Source organism: Lindgomyces ingoldianus, assembly GCF_010093535.1.
Source record: "Lindgomyces ingoldianus strain ATCC 200398 unplaced genomic scaffold BDR25scaffold_31, whole genome shotgun sequence".
NCBI lineage: Eukaryota > Fungi > Ascomycota > Dothideomycetes > Pleosporales > Lindgomycetaceae > Lindgomyces > Lindgomyces ingoldianus.
The window spans coordinates 414,676-436,423 of record NW_022985192.1 but is presented as its reverse complement, the minus strand read 5'-3'; the positions used below and the strand labels follow the sequence as shown (position 1 = coordinate 436,423).

At 49.9% G+C, this 21,748-nt stretch overlaps 10 protein-coding genes across 10 annotated transcripts; 4 read left to right on the top strand and 6 right to left on the bottom strand.

The window, feature by feature from the left end:
• Nucleotides 1-1,220: 1,220 nt before the first annotated feature.
• BDR25DRAFT_317231 (uncharacterized protein) lies at nt 1,221-2,198 on the bottom strand (the record flags this gene model as incomplete). Its single annotated transcript, XM_033691658.1, has 1 exon — nt 1,221-2,198. The coding sequence occupies one exon, from the start codon at nt 2,196-2,198 to the stop codon at nt 1,221-1,223; it is 978 nt and encodes a 325-aa protein (XP_033543841.1).
• A 915-nt stretch (nt 2,199-3,113) lies between these two features.
• Nucleotides 3,114-3,691, bottom strand: BDR25DRAFT_317230 (uncharacterized protein; the record flags this gene model as incomplete). Its single annotated transcript, XM_033691657.1, has 2 exons — nt 3,114-3,288; nt 3,528-3,691. 2 exons carry the CDS (start codon nt 3,689-3,691, stop codon nt 3,114-3,116), a joined length of 339 nt encoding a protein of 112 aa, XP_033543840.1.
• A 690-nt stretch (nt 3,692-4,381) lies between these two features.
• BDR25DRAFT_72223 (uncharacterized protein) lies at nt 4,382-6,255 on the top strand. The gene is made up of 4 exons (XM_033698954.1): nt 4,382-5,244; nt 5,294-5,372; nt 5,440-5,581; nt 5,630-6,255. Exons 1-4 carry the CDS (start codon nt 4,472-4,474, stop codon nt 5,848-5,850), a joined length of 1,215 nt encoding a protein of 404 aa, XP_033543839.1. The 5' UTR covers nt 4,382-4,471; the 3' UTR covers nt 5,851-6,255.
• A 1,176-nt stretch (nt 6,256-7,431) lies between these two features.
• BDR25DRAFT_267763 (mitochondrial 54S ribosomal protein YmL9) lies at nt 7,432-8,679 on the top strand. The gene is made up of 3 exons (XM_033687069.1): nt 7,432-8,059; nt 8,135-8,348; nt 8,407-8,679. Exons 1-3 carry the CDS (start codon nt 7,442-7,444, stop codon nt 8,547-8,549), a joined length of 975 nt encoding a protein of 324 aa, XP_033543838.1. The 5' UTR covers nt 7,432-7,441; the 3' UTR covers nt 8,550-8,679.
• Nucleotides 8,680-9,008: 329 nt separating this feature from the next.
• BDR25DRAFT_345182 (uncharacterized protein) lies at nt 9,009-9,945 on the bottom strand (the record flags this gene model as incomplete). Its single annotated transcript, XM_033694020.1, has 1 exon — nt 9,009-9,945. Exon 1 carries the CDS (start codon nt 9,768-9,770, stop codon nt 9,009-9,011), a length of 762 nt encoding a protein of 253 aa, XP_033543837.1. The 5' UTR covers nt 9,771-9,945.
• Nucleotides 9,946-10,027: 82 nt separating this feature from the next.
• BDR25DRAFT_359045 (uncharacterized protein) lies at nt 10,028-13,351 on the top strand (the record flags this gene model as incomplete). Its single annotated transcript, XM_033696035.1, has 19 exons — nt 10,028-10,104; nt 10,149-10,157; nt 10,209-10,286; nt 10,316-10,377; nt 10,436-10,450; nt 10,499-10,583; nt 10,631-10,790; nt 10,826-10,854; nt 10,939-11,068; nt 11,110-11,143; nt 11,170-11,187; nt 11,663-11,694; nt 11,720-11,799; nt 11,844-11,871; nt 11,986-12,153; nt 12,186-12,876; nt 12,912-13,072; nt 13,104-13,214; nt 13,268-13,351. 19 exons carry the CDS (start codon nt 10,028-10,030, stop codon nt 13,349-13,351), a joined length of 2,052 nt encoding a protein of 683 aa, XP_033543836.1.
• A 27-nt stretch (nt 13,352-13,378) lies between these two features.
• On the top strand, nt 13,379-14,170 carry BDR25DRAFT_235740 (uncharacterized protein; the record flags this gene model as incomplete). Its single annotated transcript, XM_033685522.1, has 2 exons — nt 13,379-13,615; nt 13,688-14,170. 2 exons carry the CDS (start codon nt 13,379-13,381, stop codon nt 14,168-14,170), a joined length of 720 nt encoding a protein of 239 aa, XP_033543835.1.
• A 3,457-nt stretch (nt 14,171-17,627) lies between these two features.
• On the bottom strand, nt 17,628-18,600 carry BDR25DRAFT_153293 (uncharacterized protein; the record flags this gene model as incomplete). The annotated part of the gene is made up of 4 exons (XM_033683934.1): nt 17,628-17,682; nt 17,739-18,211; nt 18,261-18,365; nt 18,415-18,600. Coding segments are annotated over 4 exons (819 nt in total), but the record flags the coding sequence as incomplete, so codon positions are not given.
• A 45-nt stretch (nt 18,601-18,645) lies between these two features.
• BDR25DRAFT_359042 (uncharacterized protein) lies at nt 18,646-19,879 on the bottom strand (the record flags this gene model as incomplete). The annotated part of the gene is made up of 9 exons (XM_033696034.1): nt 18,646-18,739; nt 18,773-18,804; nt 18,873-18,958; nt 18,987-19,074; nt 19,109-19,173; nt 19,220-19,248; nt 19,278-19,533; nt 19,583-19,670; nt 19,706-19,879. 9 exons carry the CDS (start codon nt 19,877-19,879, stop codon nt 18,646-18,648), a joined length of 912 nt encoding a protein of 303 aa, XP_033543833.1.
• Nucleotides 19,880-20,071: 192 nt separating this feature from the next.
• BDR25DRAFT_292724 (uncharacterized protein) lies at nt 20,072-21,484 on the bottom strand (the record flags this gene model as incomplete). The annotated part of the gene is made up of 2 exons (XM_033688677.1): nt 21,155-21,484; nt 20,072-21,105 (listed from the first exon to the last, which is right to left on the bottom strand). The coding sequence occupies exon 2, from the start codon at nt 21,053-21,055 to the stop codon at nt 20,072-20,074; it is 984 nt and encodes a 327-aa protein (XP_033543832.1). The 5' UTR covers nt 21,056-21,105; nt 21,155-21,484.
• Between the last annotated feature and the right edge of the window lie 264 nt (nt 21,485-21,748).

Below are 21,748 nucleotides of genomic sequence, written 5' to 3'. Positions count from 1 at the left end.
CGTTCTCTCCATATATTAACTGTACCCCAAAACAGCCAAACTGACTCCCCCCCCAACACACGTCTCGCCACCTTCCTCTTCCTTCCTTCCTGTATGTAACGCTAGCGCACTCGTGACCCTCTTCACCGCCAATGCCGGAATCCTTGTGCAGTACACGCACAGACGTACGTGACTGCCAACCCCTCCTACCAAGTCTGGATGCTCCTTCCGATTGCAATATCATGCAAAGTGTCAAGCGGACACCAGCACCACACCTTGCCGCAAGACGATACCAAACACCTGCGAGAGCTGGCACAGCATTGAAACCTCGTCCCCCTCTTGAAGGTGATACGAGCGGATTCTGTCGCCTAAGCGCCATTTCACCGATATGCGAAAGTTTCACTAGTCGCTTAATGGGTGGTACGGCGCTGAGGTGTGCTGAGGAATCGGCGTGCTAGGATCAAGCGTCTAAGAGGAGTGTGTCAGTGGCACAGTATCAGATGAGCAGGGCCTAGGCGACCTGCGATGTGGGGTATGAGGGGTTGTGGTCAAGTGTGGCTGAGCGTGTGGGTGCGGCGTTGGATGGGAACGCAGGCGCTCTGTCACATTCAACGAGAGATGGGTAGTTGTATTGAGGCGGAGGTTTATTTGACATATCGGCCGGTGATTCTTTCGTTGGCAGAGAACTGGGCGATAGGTGCTCGAGACTGGGCTGACCGTCTAGGGAGATAGATTCTAGATTCGTCAGCAGTTCCATCAAGCTGTGGAAAGAGGAACGGCAAATATCGGGGCGTGGCTATGTTCACCATGATTTGCTAATAGAAGAGTGACGAGGGAAGTCACGGTCGCTTATGTTATCATTCAGGAGTGGATAGTGTGCGGCCAGGCCACGACATTTCGGTGAGGCTTTGCACACTAGGGAGGAGATATATTCTGGGATGCGGCGAAGAGATAATGAAGGGCGTAAGAGTAGTAACCACAGATACTTTGAAGGACGAACGGCTTTAAGGCTGTCTCACAAAGCAGCTAGCCCAATAGGATCCATACGCGCCAGACCTCGCCCACCGAACTGAGTCCAAAGCGGCACGTACTAGCATGTCTAGAATGGCACTTTCGATACTTAAAGTTCTTCCGGCAGGACAGGGTCCGAGTCTTCAGCATTGTGGAAGCGCCTACGTTACCCAAATCCTCCGCGCTTACAGGAGCGGAGCACAGCCACGGGGCATCCATTTACGCTGACCTCAATTCAGCGAGTGATGCATCGAGCTGCGCGTGATGTAGGAGCGGCTAGCCAAACGGTGTGCGCCGTTACGCAGGGCCGTCAGGCCGACATGATGTGTGTCCAACATGGTGGGTTTTTGGCCCCAAAAGCTGGAAAGCGCGGTCTCCAAGGTGTGGATGGCGCGAGACATGTGGAAATGAGAACTTTTTGCTGACCGATTCAGCAGCCATGTGGGAGATCGCTCAAGATGGCGTTTTCTGGCTTGAGCATATAGGATTGCAAAGTTGATATCGCCACAGTCCTGGGCGATTCGCCAGAGCGATTCGGTACAGCCGCCACGTGCTCTTGCCCAATCTCCCGTTTGAAGTTCCCGAAGGCCCAGGACGATCAATACTAAAATCGAGTCTTTCAATACTGCGCGGACTTCGAGTAGGATTCCCATGGGTCTCGTTTCTTCAGACCGAACTATGCAAGTCGACGGCCGAGGACATGCAGGGAGCAAATTCCATCCGGCAATGCGGAGACCTCGGAAGATGGGAATAGTTCCCTCCCAATGAGATGACAAAGTGAGGACAATGATTGGGCCAACCCCTGATAAAGACTTCTTCCCCAGGCCAGGTGATGCATCGCCCAATTTTGCGGTTGTCGTCAAGGATGTTCCTGCGCTGGATTTAGCAACTCCAAATTTGCGCCAAGAGTAGTGTTCACCAGTCAACGTCCGACTCGACCCGGCGGCATGGTGTCGTACGTGTGCGAAGAATCCACTCTCGTACTCGGACCCCTTGGATTGCGGCGAGAACGGCGAGCATGCGGCACAGCAGCACACCACCACCACGCGGAGGTGCAAGGACGACGGGATGTTACCAAACTTCAGGCATTGATCAGTCCGTACCCATCTTCGCGATTGCGCTTGGACTTGAACCAGGCTTTTAGACCGTAGCACCTTTCTTGTGAGATCAGAATATTGTAACAAATAGACGCGCTTCAACAATTCCATGCATGTAAGTCGCTAAAAGCAGAGTAAGCGCAAGAATCCTTCCCACGCTTTATAAGGGTTCTCTCTTATAACAAGGGATACATTCTTCCTACAGGAACACCAAAGACGATTTCCAAGTTGACAACGGAACTGGACGCAGAATTTCTGCGTGGGTTGAACCAATCCAGCTGGCTGGATAATTGGGACTGACTCCGGATTGTCTCTCTGAGCGCCAGCACCGTCCAGCTGGGGCTCGGGCATCCACGGGAGGCGGAACGGCTCGTTCCCAGCTAAATCAAAAGAAAATGGGGAAAATGGAAGGAGAATTGGAACAAATCGCAATGAAGAGATGAAGGCTTCAAGATTTATTCCTCACTGCTCTGACTTTCATGCCCAGGATAGCAGCGGACTGTGAGAAAAAGAACACTCGGCAGGCATTAGACAACTGTAAGAGTCCCTAGGTAAGACTGCAGGAATATTGAGAGAGAGTGGTCGGAAGCACACGCGCTTTAGCGTCATGAATGAGTGGTATACCCGCCGCCCGGCTAAGTTGCCACGAGTGGTGTGTGGACATCAGTTTAGCCGACGTACGGATTAGTGAGTCTGTCATCTTGCAACTATATGGGCGGATGTCGCAGCGTATGCTGTTAGGGTGAAGGTTTGGGAATTGTCAAGGCGTGCAGTGAGGTGAGAGTGGTGGGTTAAAACAGCCACACTAAGCCTCACATCTGATAGCCGCGATGTGATTATCAAATAACGGAGGGTAAAGTCGAGACTCGAGCTTCCATGCTCATCTGGTCTCACATGCAAGGCTGCCAGCAGGAGATTGAAAGGTGCTCCGCCGTGCGAGGTCTCAACTTCTGGAAAGAGGTGAAGCGACTCGGAGCGGTTGGAGGAGGGGCAGGTGACCGAAGCGCACGGCGAGGCGCGGGCTTGTTAATGAAACGGTCTCGGCATGGCCCAGTGGGTCGTCTTATTCGAGAAAAGTCGTGAAACATGATACGTGCGCACTCGGCCACTGGGCGCGTACATGATGGTGCGCGAGGATGTGGATGCCCGAAGTGCCACAGGGCCCTCATCATGGTTGCCGCCCACGCGCGAGGAGGCGGCGCTAATCCGCAACACAGCAGATCGCAGGTGTTCGCGGCGACAGAGTTGACGAGCGGCGCCGGGCGTAACTGCATGATGGTTGGCGGTGTGATAAAGAGGATGCAGCAGGCCCTGATGAATTGCTTGGTTGAGGGAGGATGCCGCTCTGCTTCCCCGCGTAGGCGCGGTTGACGCCAAAAATAGTCATGTGTCTCAGAGGGTGAATCGGCACCCCGCGAACGGCCCAATCAGCAGCCTTACCTGTCGAGGACACCGCCCCCGTTCCCGCGCCCGCTCTGATCGGCCGCCATTTGCTCGTCTCGCTGGTCGTCGTTGTCGAGTGCTGGGATTCCTGCGCTGCCGGGACCGCCACGGAGTACAAGCGTCCGTGCACCCCTGGTCGCCTTCTCATCGTCTCTTCCCATCTTCGCTCAGTGACGTCTTTTTCTACACGCACTTACCGCAGAATTTTGGTGAAAAAAAGAGGGTATTGGCTCTGTAGTCGCGATACGTCGTGTTCCAGAAATCGCCGCGTTAATCGCACGTGAGGGCGTGTTACTAGCGATGAACGTTGAAGCCTGCCGGGAAATAGCCGCACGCACTAGCAGGGGCCTGCAGCCAATGACACGCCTTGACAGGGGCGCGCCTGCAATAAGAGTGAACAGGCGCTGGCGCTGCTCGCTCGTCGTCTGCTCCGCCTCTCTCCCCGAAAGCATAGCTTTGACCGTTGCTCTTTATACACCGCCCTGCCGTCGAGGCCAACGCTGCCGTCTGCTCGACATCGTCACCGGCCAAGCTCCCTCGACCTACTCCCCCGCGGCTTCTTCTGGCTCCTGACTCTAGCTCCAGCATCCCACTGTTAGACGAGACGAGCGTCTGCCCCGCAGAGCGCAAAGAACACACCACATACCGCGGAGGACCGGCCAAAAGCGCGAAAGTACCTTGGATTCTGGAATTCGACGTACGGGGTCTGGAAAGCTCTGAAGCCTGGTATCAGATTCTAGTGGCCGTCCTTGGGGAAGCATTGTCAGCAGTTGTAAGCGCGAAAGCCGACCCGTGCGACTCCAATATCTCAGACGAGGTCCACGCGGGACCCGAGGAAAAATAGCACAATCAGGTGGGGAAACATCTGGAACTGCTGCGACCCGGACTTTCGTGGAGTCCTGCTTGACCAGGGACGATTCCCTTGCATTGCAGAGGCTACAATGCCGTCTGTGGCACAAGCGCCATTGATGAACAGTGTAAGCTTCATGTTGAAAGAAACGTCTGTAGAGCCTGTCGTCTCTGCTTTCACTGCCGTGAATGGTAGGACTTCACCACCCTCGCCTCGCAGAACGAATGGTGTGAACGGTATGTCCGCCGAGACCATTCACGTGAGGCCACTTTCCCACAACAGGGCCGACGAAACTCAGGACCGAAAGGGCACGCTACCTGGAAGAGAAGACTGGCCTTCTGTGCCAAGGGCCGCAGAGACCGGGGTTTCGAACGGCCATCATTCGACCTCTCCCCAAAGCGTGGATAGACGGACTAGGTCGCCAGAGAGTCCGGGGAAGAGAAAGCGATCTAGCTCTGCGGAGGACGAATTCTCCTCTACTCAATCTCCAGACAGCACATCATTTCAACCCAGGCGACGGCTTGACTCTTACGTAGGAGTTAGCCGAGACGATTCTCCGCAAACAACATCTCAAACTCAGACTTCGGGAATGGAGCACTCCCAGCAGCGACCCTTTCCGCCTATGGATCGAGCAGATCATGATAGGAATTGGCCACCTCGAGATTCAAAGGAGTTTGTGAGGGCAACCTACGAGTCTCAGCCGCGGGATCCTCGCCGCATGGAATCTCAGCAAGACAGCATGAGTACGAGCCCCACGGATGACCCTCAAATGATGGGTGCCACAGACTCGCAGAACCCCGGGGAGAGGTCGAGTACTACTGAAATAACGCGGGCTGGTGTGCAAGTGGACCCGAAGAAGAGAAAGCGGGTAAGTGCACTCCAGACATGCAAGAATAGGCCTAACGGCTGCCAGCAATTTGCGAATCGAACGAAGACGGGTTGCGGAACATGTCGCAGGCGTAAGAAGAAGTGTGACGAGGGAAAACCAGAATGTGCGTCATTGTCAGCTGGTCGTGTCGCGACTGTCTCTCCTAAAACGTTCTAACTTCTCTTAAACAGGTAACAACTGTACGCGTGGAGGCTTCATCTGCGAAGGTTATGCCAATAAGATTCCATGGCCCAAGAACGGTATCTCGAAGCCTCATGTTCCACTGCAGGCGAAGGATCGATTTCCCATCGAGTCCGCCCAACTATACCATAGGTGAGTGACGCGCACTGTCTTTCTAACATAGCTAAGTACGACTCATAGTCACGGCCAAAGTCGAGAAGGCTACCAAGAGTCGACTCCCCAAGGCGCGTCGGACGGTGCTCGGAGTCGGCCTATCGTTGTGGAGGAACACGATCGTCAGGGATCGAGAAATGGCTGGGGCGCCGGCTGGGGTGAGCCACCTCGGCCTTCATACCCACCTGAGCATCCCCCACCAGTCGAATATGCACATGCTAGACCCCAGTCAAATGACCACCAGGTAGAACATCCATCTCAGACTCCCTCCGCATCTCGGCAACATAATCCTCGAATCTACCATCACACCCAGGAGACAATGAATCCCTACGGAAACAAGAATCCCTCTGTTCCAGGTCAACTTTTGCAACACCAGCCACAACCAAGCCATCAACATCCAATTCACTCTGCCTCTCCTGCAGGTCCTACTGGTCCGCCTGGTCCACCTCCTGGTCACTATGTTCAGCAGCCACCACCGCCACCCAAACCCCAGAAGACAGAGAAAGAGAAGATGCTCAACGGAGAGCCGTATCTGCTGTTCCACCCTTCCTTAATTGAGGAACGTGAGCAATGCAAGACGGCGCTCTATCGCTTTAATAGTTCTGGAGGCAACCCAAACCTAGGCATATCTCGAGAGGAACGCGAGCGACTGCTCCGTGCCATCGTGGAAATACCTTGGGCTCGGCATTCACGAGCTCCTGACAAAGTAAGCGGGCATCTTGGAAACGAGGTGTTTGTGGATACACCATTCACCTGTGATTATGGTTATAACGTTCGCCTCGGCGATCACGTCGTTATTTCACCGCATTGCAGATTGATGGATTCTCGCAAAATTACCGTTGGTGCCAGGACCATGATTGGAGAAAATGTTACCATTCAGACGAAGACAGCGGATACTGATCCACGAAAGCGGAATGGAAGCCGAGGTACTGTGTATGCAGCAGAAGTGACCATTGGAGAGGATGTTCTCATCGGCTGCGATGTCACCATCCTTCCTGGAGTCAAAGTCGGTAAAGGATCGACCATTGCCGCCGGGTCCGTAGTTACACGCGTAAGTTTAAGGATGTTCTGCAGATCATGGTATTAAGAGCTAACAATTCCTCAGGACGTTCCTAACTACGTTCTTGTCGCTGGTAACCCTGCTGTGACGAAAAGAGGTATTTGGAAGGGAAACTAATAAGGAATATTAAAAAGTAAACTATGCGAGTTCGAATCCAAATCCAGCGCCTCTCCAACTTCGGAGACTGAAATGGTAGCTGGGACAGGATTTCGGCGAGCAGATCAAACGCAGGCTCGGGCATCTCACGTGCTACACTCAATCTGACGGTTGCACGCGTTCGAACTTTGTATTTTCATCTCTTGGCATAGAGAGGAAGTAGCAACACCAGCTTTGGTACCCCTCGACCGCGGTCAAGAGCTTACGGTTAAGGTTCTCCACCTGCAACTTCTCGGATAGAAGTCAACTTTTCAGTGACGAAAAAGGTATGAAGAATGTGCCCAGGGCAGGATTGAAATAGAGAGAACTCAAGTGCTATTTTCTTGTTTCTGTACAATTTTCTGTTGGGAGGATACCCTGTTTTATAGATCTATCGGTTACTTACTGTACTATGGTCTGTCTGAGAGTGGAGGATGGAGGGCGGTATATATAACGCGATGATGACTTTTATCTCACATCAATGTATAAATCAGTTTTGCCATTTCTCTTGCGTCAAGGGCAATGAATTGACGATCACGTGAAAATAGACGCGCCTTAGCGAATGCCACGCTTGGACCATCTACGCAAAATAATCGCCGGACTTCATCGAAGCAGTTTCGCATTAAGCTCATCACTTCGACATAATGCCACCGAAAGCACCCCTTAATTGGGGTTTGATACCCCCATCATTCCTTCTCCCTTCATCGGCACAGTCCCTCTTCCCTCTAATACCTCTCACACAACCATATCCCCAACCATCCTACATCCCCATCCGAACTATTAAATCCACCAACAAGCCCCGTCCGGACCGCTTCGCCTACGACTCCAAACGCTCTCCCCTTCAAAGCAGCACCTCCGCTGCCCTCGCTCGAAAAGCGCATTCAACCCCTCTTCGAACCGGTGCCCTCGCCCTCAAACGGGGTATGACTGCCCTCTACGACCCTGAAACTGGAAAACGCACGCCGTGCACTGTACTCCAACTCGATCGCAACCAAGTTATCATGCATAAAACGCGGGAGAAAAATGGATACTATGCCGTGCAGATTGGGGCGGGACAGAAGAAAGCGGATAATGTGACGAGGCCCATGTTGGGACATTTTGCGACAGCCAGAGTCAGTCCGAAGAGGTGGGTTGTGGAGTTCAAGGTGAGAGGGGAAGAAGGATTGAAGGTGAGAGTCGGGGAGGCGATTACAGCGAGCTGGTTTAGAGCAGGTCAGTTTGTAGATGTTAAGGGAATTAGTCGGGGGATGGGGTTTGCTGGTGTAAGTTTTCCCTCTTCGCAAGCTCAAGAGGAAGGGTAAGCGACATTGAAAAAAGGACTAACCTTTGTGATGTAGGGAATGAAACGTCACGGCTTCAGCGGTCAACCCGCTTCTCACGGTCAATCGCTCATGCATCGTGGCATGGGTTCTGCTGGAGGTTCGCAAGGCTCTGGTTCAAGAGTGCTACCAGGAAAGAGAATGGCGGGTAATATGGGCAATGAAAGCGTCACGGTCCAAAATCTGAAGGTTTTGCAGGTCGATGATGCAAACGGTATTGTGGTTGTAAGCGGTATGTCTCGTCTAACAACAGGGGTTAGATTTGAGTTTGGAGGCTAACAGGGTTGTAGGATGTGTTCCAGGTCCGAAATACCAGATTCTGAGAATCCAGGACGCCAGGAAGAAGCCGTGGCCCGAAGGACCAATGTCTATTGCTGAAATGGCATCGATGGCTTCTCAGACCGCCACAACTACAGTTACTGCAGAAGCATGAAGAAATTACATTACTAGACGAAAGAGAATTGTATTATAGCCATTCTTGGCGTTGGGATTACATGCAAGACGCACTTGAGCGAAGAAAGCATTAGCAATTTTGTACATTGGAACACGTCACAACTACTGTTAACCATATTTGATTGAAACTATATCTGGGTATCATATCTTTGTCCATCTGTTGTCATCCTACACCACTAATTGTTGATGAATGTCATTCGTTGTGTCAATGATTCCGGTGGTAGATATCGAGTCACCGGATAGCGGGTCCAGCCTAATACAGGAGATATATTGTTTTCGTAGCCTATTTCGGCGATGTGTGTATCTGTGAACCTAGTCCTGGATGATTGTTGAACAGGACAGGGGTAAGTTGAAGCGATACTGGCATACTAGCGTTGTGGTGTTTGGATTGATGTTGGAAGGGGTGGGCAATGTGCGCATCTGCTTTGTGGGCCATGGGCTACCAGTCATCGTAGCCATCTCCGAAACCATCTCCATAACCATCGGTATACCCGACTGCATAATTATATCCACCGTTATCTGGATAATCGTCATTTTCACCGTCGTCATATCCCGGGTTAAAGTCATGGCCTCCAGTATTGTACCCGCCAAACCTATTGTTACCACTAATCATATCTCCGTCATCCTGGTCACAGGTCGCAATGGCCCCGTCGTCGTCATCATTATCGTCATCGTGCTCGTCGGTTAGCACATCGATGTTTCCATTTCCGTGCACCTCATCTCGTCGCACATGAGCAGGACCGCTCACAAACCGCGTCTGGCTGATCATGTCGTCGGAGCTATTGCTTTGGATATAGTCCCCGTCGTCCCCGTCTTCTTCGTCCTCGTAGCTCCCTGGCATAATATGCTTGGTATTAACCTTAGGCAACTTCGCTACATCGTGCCTTCGAAGACTATCCAGGATCGCTTGGGCCTCCTTGACATCTTCATGATTCGACATCTTAAGGCCATACGATCTCATGCATAGGTCCATATTATCCCATCTGCCGTCTTTCATGACACAGTATTTAGACCTATCATCGGCAGACGTGGCTGTGCCTCGTCTGATACTGGTACCGGGTTGATAGTCAGATTTCCGGGAAGTCGTGTTGGTAGTGTTGGGAGAGCTTCCATTACTTTGTCGTTGTGATTGGACAATGGAGGTGAAGCTGTATTGATAGTTGGAGCTGCTGTAGCTTTCGGATTCGCTTGTATAAGACATTTTTCAGCACAGGCGTGACTGGTATACTAAGAACGTGCACAAGAAAGTTGAAGTCGATGGTTTCGGGTTTTTGGGAGAACAGGAGTTTGGAGTTGGTGAGCGAAGGAAGGTATTGGCTGATTGAGGAGAGAATCCTGCTTTTTACTAGCCCATGGGCTTCCTTCCTAACATCCTGAGTGTTGAGGAGGTGAGGAAGCAATCATCGTCCGAGGTCGACATGCAGGAAGACGTGGTGGAGAAGAAAGGCTAGCCCCGGAATGGTTAGTTGGAGCTTTGGCCAGATACTCTCCCCCAACCTCCACCTCACCCCGCCTCACCCCGCCTCACCAGTGATGTCCAATTCTAGCAATATTAAGCCCCTGTCCTGGAAATGAAAAGAACCGTAATGTCACCTTTGCATGGCTATGCTAAGAATTAGATGTCGAAAATTTTGTTCAGAATAACCATCAAAGTCGATAGGGGAGCATTACGGCGATTTGAGATGCAGCCACATGAAAAGAAACATCTTGAACACGCGTCAGGTCCGGAAGGACTGCCCGAGGAAGCAGAATGCAATACTACGCGTTGCCATTTACTCTGGAGAAAACAGGAAGATACTTTGCGGTAGGTATTGGCATCCTTTTAACCTTCTCTCTTAAACTCTAGCAAGCGGGTTTGCTGATTAGGCTCCCCCTGTTCATGTTCCGCGTTATGCGCTAACGAGCGGCTGAAGATTCTAGTAGAGTAAGATCTTGGCTTTCTCCTTCGCCAAAATATACTGTCTCCCAAAACCGCCAGAATGATCCAAATTACTCCTGAATTAGGCTCTCCCATGTTTTGCTATGCTAAAATTGGGGTTGATTGGTCGCCGGGCCCGACAGTGGGTTTAGGTGGAAAGCCCTGCGGATGTTAATATGCATGCGTGTAGATGTTTGGATGATAAAAATGTGGAGAGAGGCTAAGAGCGAGGTGGAGCTCGGGCTAGGGCTATTCCAACTCCAACCCCACTACTTTTCGTCGCCCATGAATCTCCAGAATATGGTTTGCAAGGCAATCCCCGGTCGTGCCTGAAATAGCGCGTTGGCGGTAACACGGCGCATCAACAGTAAAGCTGTTTTTAATAAGCATGTTGCTGGAATTAGGGAGGTGGTTAAAGGATCGGAAACATCTATCATATTCCTGGGATCAGAACAAGCAAGACCTGTTGGACCTCCCCAGCCATTTCTACCGACTCTTTTGACAGGAATTCAACTCTTGAGGGGATAAAAATTGCAGCCATAGATCATATTCTAAGCCCGACCACTGCTTCCAGCGAGGTGGTTACCTAAAAGACTCTTTCCAAACGCCGGTATTACTGTAGGGCTTCCAACGGGCCGTACTACGGTCCGTACAAAGTGAACCGTAACGGTCACGTGAGCAGTACGAACGTACCAAGTTTGTGAGGTGTACTGTACGTTTAATAATGCCCTAGGTATAGTACATAGTACAGACTGTATTACTCTTTTATAAAGTTTATATAGTGATTTTAGAGGAGTAGGAGGGCTCTAGCGAACAGTAGACCTGTAAGAGTGTTTAGGAGGGTTTCTAAGTCTTTTAATCTATCTATCTGCAGTCTGTAGTCTTAAAAATGCTTATTGCTAGCTATTTTTATCTACCTACACGCTCTACTGCCTTATAGGCTTTATCTAGTTACTTAGATACCTCTGTTGCCTATTTTACGCAGTCTTGTAAGCTGCAGAAATTAAGAGCCCTTTACACTACGTCTTCTACTTTATCCTACAATAGTACACTATCTGTAGCTAAAAATTAGTTGCAGCAGTTCCTAAAGAACTGTAATTATAACACTAAGGTTAAGTTTACAATTAACTAGAATAATATATAGCTGTTAGACTTAAAACAGGTGTTGCCCTTAGCGGAATTAGGTGTTACGACCCAGGACAAGATCGTAAGCGAGTGTCGTGCAGCCATAGAATCCTATGACTATTATTGGTGGAACACCTCTTAGCAGCACAGGCGACTTTGGCACGGATCGCGCGGAGTCGCCCAGAGCGTGCTGTATAAGTTAGGCATAGCTGACCGCAACAACCGCAATAGCCGCAACTATGTAATAGCGGTCACTGCGGTCACAACAGTTAACTAAACAAGTATATAGCCTTAATCTTAGGCATTACTAGAGGGCTGTAATTAACATTTAGTCTTATCTTTATATAGACTAAGTTGTAACGGCACAGGCAAGACAATGGATCCAAATGCGGTAGGAATCCACTCAGAGGCATATGGGAGTGCGTGGGGACTCAATGACCTGGGAATTCCATTGACACCTATAGGCCTTGTACGAAGGATATCAGAAAACTACCGAGCTAGCTACGGGAGAGAGGTGCAACTAAATACATGGGGGAATAGGGTCGAGTCAGGGTCGGGGCCAGGCCGAGTCAGGGTCGAGGCCGATACGGGGACCCTTCAGATAGGTTCTGGGTAGTAAGCAGCAAGCTTTTAGACCTCTTTGCTTATAACGTCTTTCCCTGGGTCGCCGGACGCACGCTGTCAACGGACAAGATTATGGGTTTCACCTCTAAGATCTCTCCCTTGCAAGTCTATCGACATATAATCAATATATCACTGTTCTATGGCCATCTCTCCTCCATGAAACCCTGTGCAATTGGAATTATCGCGTCTGTTGGTCATGCTGTCGATCGTTTCACTGACGCCATCAATCGCCACTTCAGCGGTTCTCCCTTGCTCAATTGCAGCTGTGGGAGTTTCTTCGAAGCTCGGAGGGTCAGAAGGGATGTGCTACAAGGAAAGAATATAGCTTCAAGCCTTGAAGGCACTCTGACCATAGGTGATGCATTCCGAGAGTTTCGCCGAGCGGAAGAGAAGGTGGCGATAGCCACTTGGCTTGCATGGTCTACCTCAGCCTTATCGTATTATACTGTATTTTATCCTCACGCTTTTAGCGGCTTGTGGCGCACCGCAGAAGGCTCCAGAACTTTCTATAACGGGAGACCGGTCCCTGCGCACCCGCTAATGCCTTTCGGAACGAGCCTTGTGAATCCCGCTTCGAGGGTAAAGGGCGTTAGTTGGTCCAGCGTTGGGAGAGGAGAGAACCTTTCGTTTCAAGAGGCCTGTGGCGCAGGACTTTGTGTTTGACGGTGCGTTAAGCTCCGCGGCTAGCGTACAATCTACCAATCGCAAGAATCGGGGGCTATCCTGCGCATGCTGTTGATGTGTTGTCTGTTGTGTGTTCTATATGGATCTGGAGTGCAGGATTTGGTCCGGATATGAGGGATTTTCGTGTGTTTGCGTGGCTCAGCCTGTGGCTGGTGCTGTTTTGCGACAGGAGGAAATCCTGAGGCGTGTGGCTCTAGCGTTGAGAGGGGGCGGAAGAACCTTTCGGAACTTTCGTTCCTTCAGCCTCCCCAGCGAACTCCGCAACCAAAGAAAACTTGTATACACGGCCAAATTGTCTATCCTACTGCTCTCACACCCTCATCTTGCTGACCTCTGTGTCCTTGCAGGTCTCCTCGCACTGCTATGCCGCACCTCTGCTACGCCGCACCTCTGCGTCCTCGCTCATCTGCTTCCTCGCTCGTCCCCAATAGAGATCCAGAGACTTTTTACACGTCATCATGTGTGCTAATATTTGCACAAAGCGGGATTTAAAAGACCTTTGTGAGGTCGAGGATTATGAAACTGGTGCATTCATCCGATCAACCTTTACCTACGTCGATGAACAGGATATTGCATGGTTCGGTCGGACAGCGGATAAACGAAAGTATCATTTGACCGTTGAAGACCTGAATCGTCTCTTGCAAGAAATCTCCGACGAGAAAATCTATCCACTGAAAAACTCGTCCATCTCCATGGTATCAGACGCAGATCGAAAACGTTTCTTCATCAAACGGCCTAAACTGTCATGGCTTGACAGCGACGAAGAGGCGAAGCTTCTGCCGCAAATAACTCTTGAGGAAGCGAAGGTCTTGGAGTTTCTCAAACAACACCCTCATCCAAATATCGTCAAATATCACGGCTGTACCGTTAATCGCGGTTATATAACCGGAATTGCCCTCGAAAAGTACGAAATCATCTTGCAATACCGCTTTGAGGACGTTCCACACGATCTCGATATTGTTGCCTGCATGGACGGCATCCGTAAGGGAGTTAAGCACCTCCATCTTCTTGGATACGCTCACAATGATCTTAACCCAACGAATATTGCCATTGATAGCGATGACAACCCGATTATTCTGGACTTTGGTTCTTGTAGAAGGTTTGGCGAGAAGCTTCTCACCGCAGGCACCTACGGTTGGATCGATGGAGAATATGCCACATCTGCTCAACGACATGACGAGTCCGCAATAAATAAAATAGAAGCCTGGTTGAAGGAGGAGAAGAACAAAAGAGCCACCATGGCCACTTGAAAGATGATATGCTGTGTAGGTGGCCTGTTGTGGGTAGAACCATTACCAGGAGACCTTGGCTACCCCCTCACAATTCTGGCTTGCTCCCTTTCATCTCTCGTTAGAAATGATGCACGTTCAATACAATCCTCTGTAGTTGCAGGAGACGCTATTCCCTGGCTCCCAACATAGCCAACATTTCGTTTATGTGCAATTTATATGTAGAGTACATGGTACTGTGGAATCTTTCATAGAAGGAGCGCTGGAGATTTACCGGATATCTCATATATATTGTGAACACTTCCCCTCTTCCCAATCCTCATACATACAACTGACAGATAAACAAAAGACAGACAGACAGACAACAGACAGACATATGAAAGACAGACATACAACAAACAGACATACAGCAAACAGACATACAACAAACAGACATACAACAACAATCACTTTACAACAACAATCACTTTACAACAACAATCACTTTACAACAACAATCACTTTACAACAACAATCACTTTACAACAACAATCACTTTACAATCCCGCGCTCCAGCGGGATTCATCTATCAATTCCGGCCTAGACATGGCATCCACCACACTGCTTTCCCTCGCCCTTCGACTCAGCAGTAAGGGGCATCCGTTGTCAAATCGTAGCAAGGTTGTGTCTCAATGGTACCGCGATTATTTGGGTTATGATCGGACGTTGGGCAGCTTGCTCTTCCGCAGTCTCGCCTCGTGACATGTTGCTGTCTTAGCTTTGCTGTCTGCTGTGTCCACCTTCTGCAGGAGAACATAAAGTGTGCTATCGATTCTGTGGGTCCACAGTCACAGGCCGCCGTTTCCGATGTCAGAATATATGAAGGCTGGGAGTCACGTTTGTGGCGCTGATCCAATGTACATAAGCTCAGTTGATCCTTAAAAGCAAATAATGCAACTAACTCAACACTTTGTCATCTGATGCCTTGATTTTATGCATATACACATTGAGAAACATCTTGCCGGTTCTTAACTGCGTAAGGATGGCTACCTCTCAGCTACTCAGCTGCTCAGCTGCTGGTACATTCTTGACGACTGCCGCCTTGAGAGCCTGCTTCACTAGATATATTGGGACGCCGTCACTGTGTGGTGATTCTTCGCTGCCTGGTCTTGTCGCTGCTGTGGCGAGCTTATTGGCTTCCTCGTTGAAGTTGAAAGTGTGTTTCTTAAGTGTATCCATTAGTATATGATCTAATAGCTAACATCCTTCACTGTGTAACGAGAATCACTGCGTTACGAGAAAATCATTGGGTACTTAGACTTCGAAGCAACAAAACTCTGCCCACGTCCTGACATTTGCGTAGTTCTCGTTTGAGTTGTGCGGCGTCGCCATTCCTGACCCTCCCGACGCCCGCTACTGGGAAAATTACCATCTCCTCGTCGCCTTCGTGTCTGATCTCCAGAGAGCCTCGTTTTATGGCGTAACAGGACTCCTCCACCACAACTTCAACACCGAGTCCTCATCACTCCTGATACCCACAAAGGGGTCAAATGCAAGCCTTGGAGCCTCACTACGATGCGGAGAAGTCATCGTCAGCCTTGTGGCGGCCGTGACGCTCTTCATTTATGCAACGCAGGAGGCTGATCGGTACCTCCCAATCAAAGGGATGACAATCCCGGTTAGCGTTGAAACGCCCTTACACGTCCGTTGCCGCCGTCGTTCCCTTTGTCCGGTAAAGATGGGCAAATAGAGATAAAGAGGCCAGCCTTGGTGCTCGCCATGTGATTGCCTGTGCCCTGTTTCGTTCCGCCATCTCATGCCGCTGACTTATTGGCGCTATTGCTGTCCTGCGTCCAACTCCATCATACCTCAATATGTCTTGCACTGGGTTCCGCGACCATCATCATGTCCGCAGTTGTCCTTCCTGTCGTCCATGTCGTGTTCTCGCTGTATCCCTGTTGTCGTTTTCCGCCACCAACAACAGATCATTTGCCCCAAGCGTAAAAATTGGTGGTGAACGGGCGGATCTTTCGCATCATGTTCGTCTCCTTGAGGGTATTCTTCGTTCGAGCGACTTGGCTGTGCACAAGTTAGCTCAATCCTTGACTGGAGGGTATGCACTAACAAAATGCCGTCCATATCGCAACGGACATGCTTCAAATCGGGGCTTGCGGTTAGTCTTGAAGACCAACTCGGAGGGGGAAAAAGTGGCTAGCAGCACCGCCGAAACCTGTGTAATGTCGTAAAGGTTGATCGCACACTGTGATTGAACGGCTTTAGAGTCAATAGCTCGTCCGCGGCGCCCGCATTGTCCAAGACCGCTTGCACGCGTCATTGTGGCGAGCCCGCAACCACAGTCAGCCACAGGCTCTGACAGGGCTCATATCACACAAGGTGAAATATATCGTAATATATTTTAGCCGGTCTCACTTCGACCAGGGGTCCCTTGTACTTTTAGATGAGATGTACCGGGGGCGAGGCGACGTTGCATGAATCAGCATGCGATGACGCCCATAGGGCTGACGATACCGTATCAACCTTGTGGCAAGGCTTAAAAACCTTGATCGAACCCATCGATGGGTTTGAAGGGCGAAAAGAACTTGGTGGTGGTGCTGTGGCCCGAGGCGCTATGATACACCATGAAAGGGGCTTCTCCGTTATCAGGTGCGGAGGCGACGATGTGTCGAAATTCTCGGATGTCGCCGGGTAGGAGGGCTTAGGATTGGTCTCATCTCACGATCTGATCTGCAATTATGGGAGCATTCGATGTGTGCACTGCGCCTGAGTTGCTTCAAGTCAAAGTACCTATGGTTTGTCCGGTGACAGCGTGCGTCCGGCGACCCAGGGAAAGATATTATTACTAGAAAGAATTAGTTATCTAATAGCTAAGTATTTAGACCTTAGTCCTGCATCTTTAAAGACCTATAATATTAGCTGTTTTAACTAGAGTACAATGTACTTTAATTAAATTGTACTACTTGTACAGATTACGTGAGCTGTAACAGTTACAATACGTACACCTACCTCTCCTCCTCCCTGCCGTACGAACGTACTCAAAATCTCACCCGTACGGGCCTCAAAATCGCCCAATTGTACAGTACTACGCCTCGTTGGAAGTGTTGGGTATTACCCCATTATATTCCCCATAAACCGAAATTTAATCCCTTATTCCCCTATTCGACACTTATTCATACGTTTGATCAATCTCCACGGTCTTCGTGATCTTCATCCCTCCCTCCAGCGATGGAGAGTGATTCCTGTAGGATCGATCCTGACTAGCCTGCGAAGACGTACTTCGAATCGAGTTCGCCATCATGCCAGGCCGTAGCATTTCTGTGATCAAAAAATTATCATCTGGTTCCCAATCATAAGTTTTATGGGAGGCGCTCGTGTTCTGTTTTCCCCCAAGCTTCGGCCGCATCATTTCGATACTTCGGTCAGTCGAATGGTACCCTGAGTACCTTGTCGAGTGTTGAGTACCAAAGTGGTGCTTGTAGAAGGCCGGTACGACTGGCATACAAGCAGCGATGAGGCCAATGTACACTTCCGCGATGCTACAAGGTATTTGTCAGTAATAAGGTGGGTGAGGCTTATCTGAGGTGTGGCTTACCCCCAGAGGTTTACGCGCATGAAAATCAGTGTCTGGTTTGCGCTCATTCCGTTCTGAACGATATCCACTAGTCGAATGATACTGCAAATACACGCTAACCCACCTGCACTGAAAACCGCTATCACCTTAAGCTTCTTTTTCTTCGGCATGTGGAGGTCGCTGGTCAGTGGAATAGGCGCAGCGAGGATAAGGAGATCCGAGACGACCGATATCACAGAGTCGGCCAGAATCAAAGCCCGCTGGTTGAAGCATTTCCCGTCTATTTCTGGCATCATGAACTTCATCACAGGACGGCAGATAGTAGCTTTTAATACCAGAACCGGGAGGTAGTAAGCCAGCAATACCCCGATCGAGATATTTATGACGAGGACGGCTCTCCGATTCGGCGCGAAAACTCGAGCCAGAAATAGGAGAATTGAGGCCTTGATGCAGAATGCACAAGGGCCATACAGTACCATAGTAGCATAGACGGTCTTGTACTGTTCAGTTTCGGAGTTTGAAGGGAAAGGGGAGGTACCGTACAGCGTGAAAGTTCATCAGGTTTTCCTTAGGGACCTCCCATTGATTCAAACCGCCACCGAAATGGTTCATCGTGAGGGCAGTTGCTGAATATCCTACCGCTAACAGCTTGTAAAAGTCAGTCCGTGCCATAATGTAGCTGAGAGCGGCGACATACGAAGCCTGCAATAGCCCACCAATCCTCAAGTCCAAAATTTCGAGATATCTTCATGCGGATATAAACTCGGAGCATAACAATCAAGCCCACAAGAGAGAGGCACAGTGCCTGAGTTACAATGTTCGCCGTCCACACTGTTCGGTCGGGTTTGTCAAAATCTGGAGTTACTCCATGAGGGAGTGCAAGATCACCATCCATGGTGGTAATTAGCGTTCAACGTTGAGGAAAATATCAGAAATCCAGAAAATAGTTAAAGTAAGAAGGATTAATATATCGATGAAGAGCTCGGGACGGGAGATTGATAGTGAAGAGGAATAACCGCGCTCTCAACATTGGTCGAATGCGTTTGCAAAGTCACTCGGGGCTCACACTGACAAAATCTTGCTCAAACTACCTTGAATCAAACGTGTCACGGGTTTAAAATTCCTTCACTTATGCAAATCCTTGCAAGAATTCACATTGACCTTAAAGAATCTCCATTGTTCTTCCTTTCCCCAGCTTCCGCGCTTTGACACTTTCCCATGTCTTGGCTGGTGCCTTTCACCTTTTTTTTCCGATCCTCATTCTCTAACGACAAAGGAATGTTTCGAGCTTAAAAGTCCCCAACATGACGCAAGCGGAGCAAATCAATGCTCGCACAATTTCTCTCAAACCCCACACCTGGGGTGTGGGCGACTCGGCAAGGATAAGGGACATGTCGACACCATGGTGAAGTCGCAAATATCACCAAAGCGTTGCAGTCGTTAGGCCGCGAGGCTCCTAATGGCAATAGATCTTCATTTGTTGTACAAAAAAGGAAACTTACCGCTTCCACGCCAATGGTCCAGTGAAAGCCTCCAGAATTAGCGTCCGGCTTATGCTACTCAGCATCCTTCCAGCACCCCGAGTCGAGCAGTGGATAGATTTGCAGCAAGAGTGACTCGAGTTGGGCTATTGTTAACGAGTCAAATCCATCGAGGCGAATTGGAAAGAGTAGTAACCCAAGCCTTGATACTAGGGGTGTAGGCCGGCAGGAGGGATTATCCCCTGATTTATTGGCGTGGTTTCCGGAACGCGTGAGGCAGGGATGGTGGCGAGGTGTCCCAAGCGTCAATACCTTATTGCATTTGTCTACGAATACTGCAGATCTTTATGCTCTGCCTAGGGGGCTCCGTTGGGCACACCGGACCTGTTATCGCTAAGTAGCTATCTCTCCTTTCAGGGCTGGAAGTAGTAGTAGGTACCGCGTAGCATCTGGTATCGATATAAAATGTAAGCTTCAATAACATGTTCGCGAAGATAGATTAGTCACATGTTCCCATATTGATCTGTGTCGCTTAATCCCGATGCTAAGGACCGGAAGTGACTGCATGTCTAGCTGCATCGAATGAAGGGGTGTTGCATGTGAGAAATGGAGAGTTTGCAAAGTATGGAAGAGACTCACATCGTGGCCAATAAGCGTCAATTCCATTTGAATATGGACCATTTCACTTAGTATACTGATAGATGATCAACTACTGTCCATCTTTAATATTCGCATTCGGCATGTGTTCTGCCCAATACTTCGATAATACCTCAAGATAATGGCAAATAATTCTCGAGTCGTGAACTTCGGCTAAACCTAAACAACAACAAATCTCAGGATTCTCCATAACGGAGGGTACACTCGGTTCTCACTTCAGAAAACTGCCATGCAATTCGGCGGCGAAGATACCCCTCCAGGCATGTTCAATGGCGTCGACGCAACAAAGAACGTCCATCTCCCTAGCTGTTTGCAAATGCAGGAGAGTTCCTCCAGATCAAACATCTCGCCAATTGGCATCCCCCAACCGGCAAGGAGGTACTCGTGGAGAAACCAATTCGGGTCTTTTGGTGGATACACCTCCCAACTGATCGCATCTCCAGCTACAGCGGAAAACTTCGAATCCCATATCCATCTCAGCACCTCTTCAGAGCCTTCAACACCTGCATGTTGAGGATTCGAGCTTGCTGCATAGGTGTTCTTCTGCTCTATGGTCATTTTCGTATCCCACTCCTTCGTCATGCCTATCCTGATGAACAGGACATCGCCTCTCCGGAACTTGATCCCTGATTCTTTTGCAATCTCCTGGATGTCTGAAAGCTTTACTGCGTGCAGCGAGAACGTTGAATACTGAATCCCTTTCTTCTCTGCCCATGAAGCATAATCAATCAACACCCCACGACCCGCAATTCCCTCCTTTGCCCAATGCTGAAGCCCAATCCGAGTATTCTTCCGATCTTGAATCTTCGCAGCTGTCGTCCCACCGTAGAACACGCGCTCCGATGCTGGATCTTTCCCTGCAGTCCCAGGAATCGGCTGTGAGAAATGACGGAGGCCATCCCACTGACTACTCTGCTGTGGATTAAAAGTGTATATATCGTCGAACGCAAACCCGTGCAACAACGGCACTATTTCATGTCCACATGGTTGTCGATTGAAGCCCGCGACTTCAAGCTTTGTCAAGTCCCATCCGAGCGTGACTCTACGTCCAGTTTGGATTTCTGATGCGGCCTTGGCGACGATGTCGGGGGTTAGAATAGAGAGTTTTCCGAGGCCTTCTTCACGGCTTCCTGGGCTGCCGAGCCAGATGCGCTTTTTGTCTTGGAGAAAGTCGAAGGGTGTGTCGAAGAGAGAGACCATGTCGGATGGGTGAGAAAAGATGGCAAGTTTTCTGATGTTGGTGAAGCGGCCTAGCAATTGGTTGGATTTTAGTTCAATTGTGGAATTGAAAATACTAACCTCGGTGATTATTCACATTCGAAATTAAGATCCAAACAAACAGGTACTGGTCGAGATCACCGGGGTCAATTTGCGATAGGGCTTCGTTAAGTTTTGGAGATCAAAGCAACCCTCCATCTTCCCCTCCAACTTCAAGGCCAGCCTCTCACATATCCATCACATCATTTCTGACACCTGCCATATGATCTAACTGCGCGCACATATCACGGCAAACTTCCGTCCTCTTCTCACTTATTTCCGCCACCCTCCCACAATTCCCGTATCAAATCCTCGTCCGCAAAGCATCCAAACTGGGTAGAAATGCGGTGAATCCCATGTCGCCAGATTAAGTTTTCACCGACAGCGGGTCAGTCATCCGAAAAGTTACGGGAGCAGGGAATTAGCCTGCGCGTGCGGGGATAACTCGCATGTCGATCATGCTGTTTCAGGGAAATGTGGAGAAGGTGAGGGGAATCTGACGAACAGGGTTGGATACCTCGCACGAGCTACCTGAGCGGCAAGGTGGGGGTGGGAGGAGAGGGAAAGGGGCGAGCGATCTGCCGAGGAAGATGAGGAAGATGTGATCTCCATTTGCCAGAAAAAGGGCTGGCCTGA

Bases quoted from the DNA above. Each gene is read 5' to 3' on its own strand.
- BDR25DRAFT_267763 (XM_033687069.1), top strand. From the start codon at position 7,442: ATGCCACCGAAAGCACCCCTTAATTGGGGTTTGATACCCCCATCATTC. The intron at 8,060-8,134 runs GTAAGTTTTCCC...TTTGTGATGTAG, and splicing joins GGGGGATGGGGTTTGCTGGT to GGAATGAAACGTCACGGCTT. The intron at 8,349-8,406 runs GTATGTCTCGTC...ACAGGGTTGTAG, and splicing joins CGGTATTGTGGTTGTAAGCG to GATGTGTTCCAGGTCCGAAA.
- BDR25DRAFT_72223 (XM_033698954.1), top strand. From the start codon at position 4,472: ATGCCGTCTGTGGCACAAGCGCCATTGATGAACAGTGTAAGCTTCATG. The intron at 5,373-5,439 runs GTGCGTCATTGT...TCTCTTAAACAG, and splicing joins TGACGAGGGAAAACCAGAAT to GTAACAACTGTACGCGTGGA. The intron at 5,582-5,629 runs GTGAGTGACGCG...TACGACTCATAG, and splicing joins TCCGCCCAACTATACCATAG to TCACGGCCAAAGTCGAGAAG.